This window comes from Chaetura pelagica, unplaced genomic scaffold (assembly GCF_000747805.2).
Source record: "Chaetura pelagica isolate M959 unplaced genomic scaffold, ChaPel_1.0 scaffold222, whole genome shotgun sequence".
Taxonomy (NCBI): Eukaryota; Metazoa; Chordata; class Aves; order Apodiformes; family Apodidae; genus Chaetura; species Chaetura pelagica.
This window is the reverse complement of record NW_009952711.1, coordinates 6,518,197-6,526,410: the sequence shown is the minus strand read 5'-3', so window position 1 is coordinate 6,526,410 and position 8,214 is coordinate 6,518,197. Positions and strand designations below refer to the sequence as shown.

Here is an 8,214-nt window from a genome sequence, read left to right as displayed (position 1 = left end):
AAGACATCATATAGACACCAATATACTTTGCTCATGTTCTAATCAAAACAAAACCAAATTCAGATTTTTCCTTTTCTTTTGATCATTTGCTTATGTCTGCCTTTAGAAGAAAGCATTACAGAAAATGAGCTAGTGTTTTTGATTAGCAGTCCTTTATCTTGCAAGACCTTTCTGATCACATCAATACAAAGCACATCTTTCTAAAAACATGCAGCTTTGAGTGCTTTCTAGCAATACCACATGGGTGTTTTGCTTTTACTAAGCTGCTTCAGAACCGCTTCCCTAAAGAAAAAAAGTAAACCGGTCTTTGTAAAGAGTTTCCTACATGCCCAAAGAACACAAAGGCTGTGGTTACCTATATTAAAATCAATTAAATACTGCATTTTTAATACTCTGATTTAATTGACCAAACATGCTTTAAAATGCATTATTACCTGTCTAATATCAACACTTTGTGTTCTGGCAATCTAGTACTTACAACCTGCATCATAAAGATGAACTGAAGTTCACTTCTATTTTCTGATGTGCAAAGTCACCTACCTACTTCTCAATTGGTCATTACACAAATAATACTTCCAGTTCTTTGTTTCCCCAAAGCCAATGAGAAGCTGCTGTTAATAAAGAGAAAAGGAGTTAGTTTACTATCACTTCAGGAGTCCAAGAGAAAAAAAAAAAAAATACACCCTTCTGATCTCTAGAGGTCCCTTCCAACTCGTGACAATTCTGCTTCCAGAGTCTAAAAACAACTGCATATCAAACCTTAGCAAGCATAGGCTTGGGGTTTGCCATGCAGGAAACTCTCTGGAACAGCACAATTAGCCATCTCCACATCATCAGACAGAGCATTTCAACTTTAAAAGCCTAAAGAGCTGTTGAACAGAAAGGGCACTTGCCTCCAAATACAGGTACAAATTCCAGGTTTATATTTGAATGCTGGACGTTGTTGCAAAACAAAATATGCAACTGCAAAAGCATGAGGCTGAGACAAGTGTAAATATAAGTGTTTCATAAATTTCAGGTACTCAATTTTTACTTTCAGTAGCAAGATTCTGGGCTCTTAGTTTTGGGACAAGACTTTGAAAGATACAGAATCACTTGTGCTTTGATTGGCACATTGTCTTCTTTTTAAAATGTAAAACTAATAGACGTTTGCAAAAGGTTGTGCAAAACTACCGTATTTACAAAAATGGCACAAGAGTGAATTCAACAGTCTATGCACATGCACACTTCATTCACATCTTCAACAAAAGTGTGTCCTAAGCAACAAAACTGAAAAGAATACCAGCTTCAACAGGCAGTTGCCAAATAAGCACTAGATTCACAAGAGTTACACCAGAATGGGCAAATATTGCCCAAGTAAAAACTCTATTGTTAAAGCTGAAACAGGTTTAAGGCCGTTCAAGTTCAAAAGCAGAAACAAAATTCAATCAGAGCCCTGTCTTTTTTTTAATACATGCTTCACCATCTAGCAACTTGTGGTCTAAACCTCTATTTTAGACAACAAACCCAAACACAGAAGAAAAACCCAACACAACTGGAGGTTATATTAAATACAAATATGCTGTAATTAAGATGAAATAACAAAAGCAGAAACATTAGAAGTTGTAAAACTTGCGATGTCACTTGCTGGAACCAGTCCTACACTAGGAAATGGGCAATATGTACATTTTCAAGTAGATTACATTGCTCTAACCAAACTTGTCCTTTTTAATCAGTGCATTGTTCTCAACTAGTCCAAATACTACACGTTTTACTTTTAACAGTACTCCTTTACAATAGCAGCACATGCTATCGCTACCTGCAAAGCTGTCAGTCTCATGACTTAGTGTAAGAAAGAAACAGAGGGATGTGAGGGTGAGAAATAACTATTAAGGAGAAATAACAGGAATGAGAATAATCATGCAGTTCAGCTGTTCTCGTCAGCCAGCCAGCTTGCTAGCAACAAGAGATGGTTTCCGCTGTGGAAGATCCTGTGGAGTAGGAATATGGTCACCAGTGACTTCTGTCTTGTCAGGAGCTGCAGTGGGCAGTTGCTTATTCTTCATCTTTGCTTTAGCCATGTTGTAGTCACCAGAATCAAAGTACTTTTGCTAAAAGACAAAACATACATACATTTAAAGGCCTGAAATCCTATCAGATGCATACACTCAGTTACATGATTAGACAGATTCTTTCAATTTTAAAACCTGTAATAAAACTTTCCTGATCCAGCAAGGTAGCTTGATGCTGATTGAAAAAAAATAAATACAATTATATATATATATATATTAAGCACACATACCTAAACCCTTAACATCAGCCAAGTACGCAGCTATGGTTTTATATATACCATTAAACTCACCCCATACATGAACATTACTTTTGCTCTGGTTTTCCCAGGAGCTCTGGTCTCTCACAAGTGAAACCTTGGGGTTTGTAAATTCTGTTGCAGTGAACAAGTTCTGCTACACAGAACCAGCAAACAATGCAGGAACCAAAGCTGGAGAACAGCACCTGCTCTATCGTACCAGAAGATCAAAGCAGCATGAAACTGCACACTAACAAGAAATTATCTTATCTGCATATATTAAATCAGTGAAACTATAATCTCTAAAATTCCCAAACCAATTCTTAGGTGAAGTCAAATCTACCACTTAGTCCTTCTGAAAAGTACTGTGTGAAGGAAATTCTTATCCCAAGCTCCAGGTTCTTCTGAATACAAAAGTGTACATTGTTTCAATGTTTAAAGCAGTGTTCCTCAATATTTCAGCATTTTTTAAATTAGCATTACCTTTAACAGTCTTTTTTATTGTCCAATATTAAGTTATCTATGGATGGTAAAGCCAAATTACTATAAATGATTTATCTGCATCACAGTAAGATGAGGCATGGAATTTCATCCAAAGTCTGGGTCAAGTCTTCAAATGCATTTTGCAGGGAAAGTTGTATTTTGGTTACATCTTACTATGACATCTACCATTAAGGTCCTTGTAACCAGTGACTTTGAACAGACTGTCATGAGGCCAAAACATTAGATGCAGAACAAAGATTTACAATAGCAACTGCTGCTTACAACCACAATCATACATGAAGAGAACATTCCCTAGTTAGCTTTATATAGGCTTATTTCTCAGTCAGCTGAGCAACAGGCATCACTATTTGCTATGTTCAGGTACTTCCAGGCAGCATATTTCTACCATCCCCTTTACTCTGCATGAGTGCTAAGCAGCTGCAAAACGTCCAGGAGCAGTGAGTGGTAGAGGGAAGTAATCTCAACACTTAACAGGCCTTCACCTAAGGGGTTGTTTATGCAAGGCTCTAAACATTCCCTGCCTAAGCCCTGAAGTTCCCAAATCTGCTTTTCCCATGTGGTCAGCAGTACATCAGAACCATAGAATTTTCTTTGTAAACCTTCCCAATTCAACCCTTTTGATGGTGTAATCCCTATTTACACCAGTGTTCTAGCACTGCATTTGCAGATCAGACCTTAAGTTATAGCATCAGCTGATTTGTAAAAAGGCTTTTATATATTGTTCTTCAAGACAGAAGAAACTTAAACAACAATTAAGTAATAATAGAATTGATCAATCTCTAGATGTGTTATTGCCGTTAAGAGATACCTATCTGTCCATGGAAGAGTTCCAAAAAGAATCCCCCTACAGAAGCATAGTTTACCATGGTTCTCTTCTACTGTTATTCTGGAGAAAGTGTGCATATAATGGTGTGTACACCCAACAAAGGACATTTCTGGAAAGCAAACAGTAATAGGCAGGGAGTGTCCCAGTTGACAAATAGAAGAAAATCTGGGCTGAAACTGACTACATACATTTAGAAGAACATCCAAGAGAACCTACCATCCTTCATGCATTAGAATATCAGTCCATTTCTTCCTTTAACTTATTTCTGTATTTTCCTGTGATTTACTCTAGCTTCTCATGGTATTTGATCATCTCCCTTTCAAATTGACTATGTCTGTCCAGGTGTCTTCGTGTCCGAAACTCTATCTGAAAGCATCTCACTATCCTCACTCTATGTTAACTTCAGCAATCCAGGCAGCCTGAAGCACACCAGGTGTCTCTATCAAGTAAAGGTGCTTCCTCATTTAAGACACTCATCGCACTGAACAAAAATAATGAAAAATAAAATGGAAAAAAGTTATTACCACCACATCAGGAGTGGAGAACTGGAGAAGGCAGGTTTATATACTAGAATCCACAATGTTATGCCACCTTTCATCAGAGTAGCAAAATCCCAAACACTTGGTTAAGATGCTCACTGGTTTACCTCTGCTCAATCTGAAAATACAGGCTGCAACAACCTTTGTATTAAATAGTGCTGTAATTAACAAGGCTTTTACAGGTTGCTATTGTTGGTGGTAATTTTTCCTCACATTTGCACAGAGTGCAAGCAGTCATAATTCCTTTATGGCCATTAATCCTCAGGGAGTGGAAGCTGGTCTGTTTTCCTGAATTATCATCACATTACATACCCACCCTCTCCCTTCTGTGTCTACATATACACTGAACCCACTGAAATCTAATTTAGGCTGCCTTTGACAACAGCATAACTCACAAAAGGAGTCACCTAATCTGCCACCTGCCATGCCCAGCAGCCATTAACTTTTCTGCATATGCTCCAACTTATGAGAGAAAGCTTATCCAAAAAAACCTGCCAACAGTAACAATTCCCAGGAGATGTTACCAGATAGCACAGAATTAGATCAGCACTGAACTCCCAACAGCTGGTTTGCAAAGAATTCATACTTGGAATCATTGCATGCACTCAAAAGGCCCAGACAATAGTAAAAAAAACAGTGTGATAGCAATGAGAGCACTATTACAGGTACTGATATACCAGGATTATCCCAAGAGCAGAGTTCTAGCATGCCTGAAAGGCATTACATAATCACTTTATGAATAATTAAACTAAAAAAATAAACAGCTGAATTACTAAGAAAATAAAGAGACACTGGTTAAATGTGGAACATTGAAATACAAACTCGCTCTTCCTTCTTTTAGAATTACTTTTGGGTTAGAAGGCATATTCAGAATTATACCTCCACTCTGAAGCCACTGATGTCAGATGGTGTCTGGTTTAACACTATACATACTAAGCTTTCATGTGCTAAAAACATGCATAATGAGAGTGGACATACATTTTGAGGACATAAGAACGGGCAAGATAAGATTGGTACAAAACAGGGATGAGGTTCTGACCCGTAGTGGTTACTATGTTTTTATTAAGTCTATCACAGCAGCACTGAACCAGCTTCTAAGTTCAATTTTTTTCTGAAGTGCAAGTGACTGATGCTGTAAACAGCTACCCTGTCAATCTGGCACTTGTTTTACAGAAACAAATTTCTCTTCCTCGTGCTTTCACGAAGTTTAGACTACTTGGCACTCTTATGTATGTGAAGGCCTGTGGAGTGGAAAAAAAATCACAGACAGATGAATTCTGCAATTTCTTGTCTATACCCTGTGGACAATAAAGAACTCACTCCTTTCTGAAGTCTCTTCCTCAAGAAGTCTGAGCCTCCTGGCTTCTGGCCCAGATGGGGATATCTTGCTTTCAATTTTGCTTCTTCAACTTTTTCTGGGCTGATAACCTTGTCCTCCATTTCCTGAAAGACAATTATCAATACTGAAAATGAAATGCACAATAACAATTTATGCAGAATACCTTTGAAGGTAATTCACCAACATGCTGGCTGCTATCAAGCAAACAACATGTCCATTATCTGCATAGACATGTTCAAACATTCTCTCTTGAATACTGACAGCAAGTGTAGGAGTTCAGCCTCCATCACATGCCTTTCCTGGAGATGTGTTTGCATCTAATTAATACATTTCTCTTGCACGTAAAAGTAGCCTACACTAAAATTAAATTACTTCATTTAATAATAATAAAAAATATCTCCTAAACAAAACAAACGAAAAACCCACCCATTTTTTGGTCAAAAGAAGGGTTCCACTAAGAACAAACGCTGAGAGCTGGGCAAGAACCACAGGACTTTTTTTCAGCTGCTCCTGATCGACCAGTTGCACAAACTGACTAGCACTTGCACTGCCCCAGTCTAGTCTCTATGACTGCTCATGCTGTGATGTGATTATATTCACTGTATTATTAAAAGTACCTCAGTCTCAAAAACATGCCTGTTGACATAATTAATAGCAACAATACAAGATTTCTCTATATATGTCTATACCCTAAAATTATGAGAATTAAGACAGTTGTACAGTGCTTTTGTGTAGAATAACTATTTTATGAGTATACTGTAAAATATAGGTGCTCAAAGTAATCATTTGAAGATACTCATTTGGTAAAAACTGATATTTGTACATCCAATCTTTCAACAATGACCTCTACCTTACATCTACTCTGGTCCACAGAGCAATGTGATGTATGTACAATTTCTTCTAGTAGATCACTTCTACGATATCTTCCATTCAAAACTCTTGTTTTGCTACCTTCCAGAATTTGGACAAGGCCTTTTTTTTTTTATTGCATGCAAACCATTGCTAGTTCTGGGAAAATAGAGATCGATTTGATTTACACTGACTGTGGTAGTTCTTGAATTGTTATTATAATCTGAAGTCAAGTAAAGGCTTTTAAGCAGGAAAGAAGAACTGCAGTTAAAATCAGGAGGGCTTCACATTCACCTGTGACTAAGGTTTCCTATCCACTCAGAGCTGCTTCTGCAGCCCCTTCTCACTCATCCATGTAATCAACCTTTGCATTACATCAGTCAGCATGACTGCCTGTACTCTACATGAAAGAGTTACAGCAATTAATTCAACAGAAAAATAACCTTTTGTTCCCCCCTTGTTGGGCTGTGTTTCATTTGGACCAGTTTCACAGAGTGGATCACCAAGCAGCTGCACAAGCAGGTATGTTAGCACAGCAGCAGGGAGGACAGAAGGACACAAGCAGCTGGGAGCTACTTCTGCCAGAACTGCCAACCAACTAGAGCTGCCACACTAGCCTACCCCAGTGCTTTACTGTAACTCTTATAAAAGCCCAAAGTTCTACATCAGTCAACATCCTTCTGGTAAGAAACCTCAGAAGCAACTGTTGTAACAACCGATTTATAACATAACATTGTCTAGTTGCTTCATCAGGCCAAGACATCTCACAGTTTTGCACAATACAGTGGGAATTAACAGTTCTACCAAGGAAAGAGAGAAATTCTTGTAACACTTCAAAAGCAACTTCTGTGAGACCAGGAACCAATGCTTTTTATTAGACAAAAACATAGCTAAGCAATATAAAGTACAAATAAACATAAAGGTCAAAGTCAGCCTAACACTGCTGAACATAGAACTACACTATTTCTCACCATATAATATACCAGTCTTCATGTGCTATAGAGATTATTCTCCAGCTGCCATTCTTCCTGATGTGCTTTATTACCATGCCAATATTGACTGAATCTTCTCAAAAGCAACAATTTCAGCTAAACACTTCAAACATCTAATGCTGAATCATTGGGTACTCACTGTTGAGATAACAGACAAAGCATTTGAGGGGCATGTTTTGCCAATAATAATAAAAAGGAGATACTTTTTAAAAACAGAGGACAAACAATAAATAACTTACATAAATATGTCATTATGGTGCATGAAAGAAGACATTTATGCAAACTCATGGGGCTGACAAATCATCACAGAGCAGGCAATCCAAGCACAAAATACTGTGTTATGCAGCTGAAAAGGATACAGACTATGGCCACTCACTCTTAATGACCAAAAGCAACCAAGAGTCAAAAACCTCAGTAAAATGAATAAAAGAATTTCAGTACAAAGACTTGGGGTGCCAAACAAAACCAGCTGATGGCAGGTTCAAAAAATACTTAAGACAACAGTTCTTCATAAAAAATATAGCTAAGCTGCAGAACTCTTTGCCAAAGAAGACAGGGGTGCCTGCCAAGAATTTAGATGGATTCAGAAAGCAACTCAATGTGTTCATTTGCAGCTCAGAAGGCTTTTAAACCCCACGTTGCTGAGACCTGGGGTAGTCTTCTGGGAAAGATCACTGCATGCATGTTCTGACCTATATTCTTTGTACACTAGACAGTATTGAGCACTCCTGGAAATATGCTGTTGAGCCACAAAGGCTTTAACCCAAGCCAGCAAGGCCATGCATACATTTACAACACGCTCCCTTGAGTTAGAGAAGCAACAACCAAGTGACTTAGAAATGACTGAGGGGGGCGGAAATCAAGATATACCACGCTCT

At 38.0% G+C, this 8,214-nt stretch overlaps 1 protein-coding gene across 1 annotated transcript; it reads right to left on the bottom strand.

Moving 5' to 3' along the window:
- Positions 1–1,012: 1,012 nt before the first annotated feature.
- ARPP19 (cAMP-regulated phosphoprotein, 19kDa) lies at positions 1,013–8,107 on the bottom strand. Its single transcript, XM_009994431.1, has 3 exons — positions 7,778–8,107; positions 5,477–5,599; positions 1,013–2,090 (listed from the first exon to the last, which is right to left on the bottom strand). The coding sequence occupies exons 2-3, from the start codon at positions 5,594–5,596 to the stop codon at positions 1,920–1,922; spliced, it is 291 nt and encodes a 96-aa protein (XP_009992733.1). The 5' UTR covers positions 5,597–5,599; positions 7,778–8,107; the 3' UTR covers positions 1,013–1,919.
- Positions 8,108–8,214: the final 107 nt, after the last annotated feature.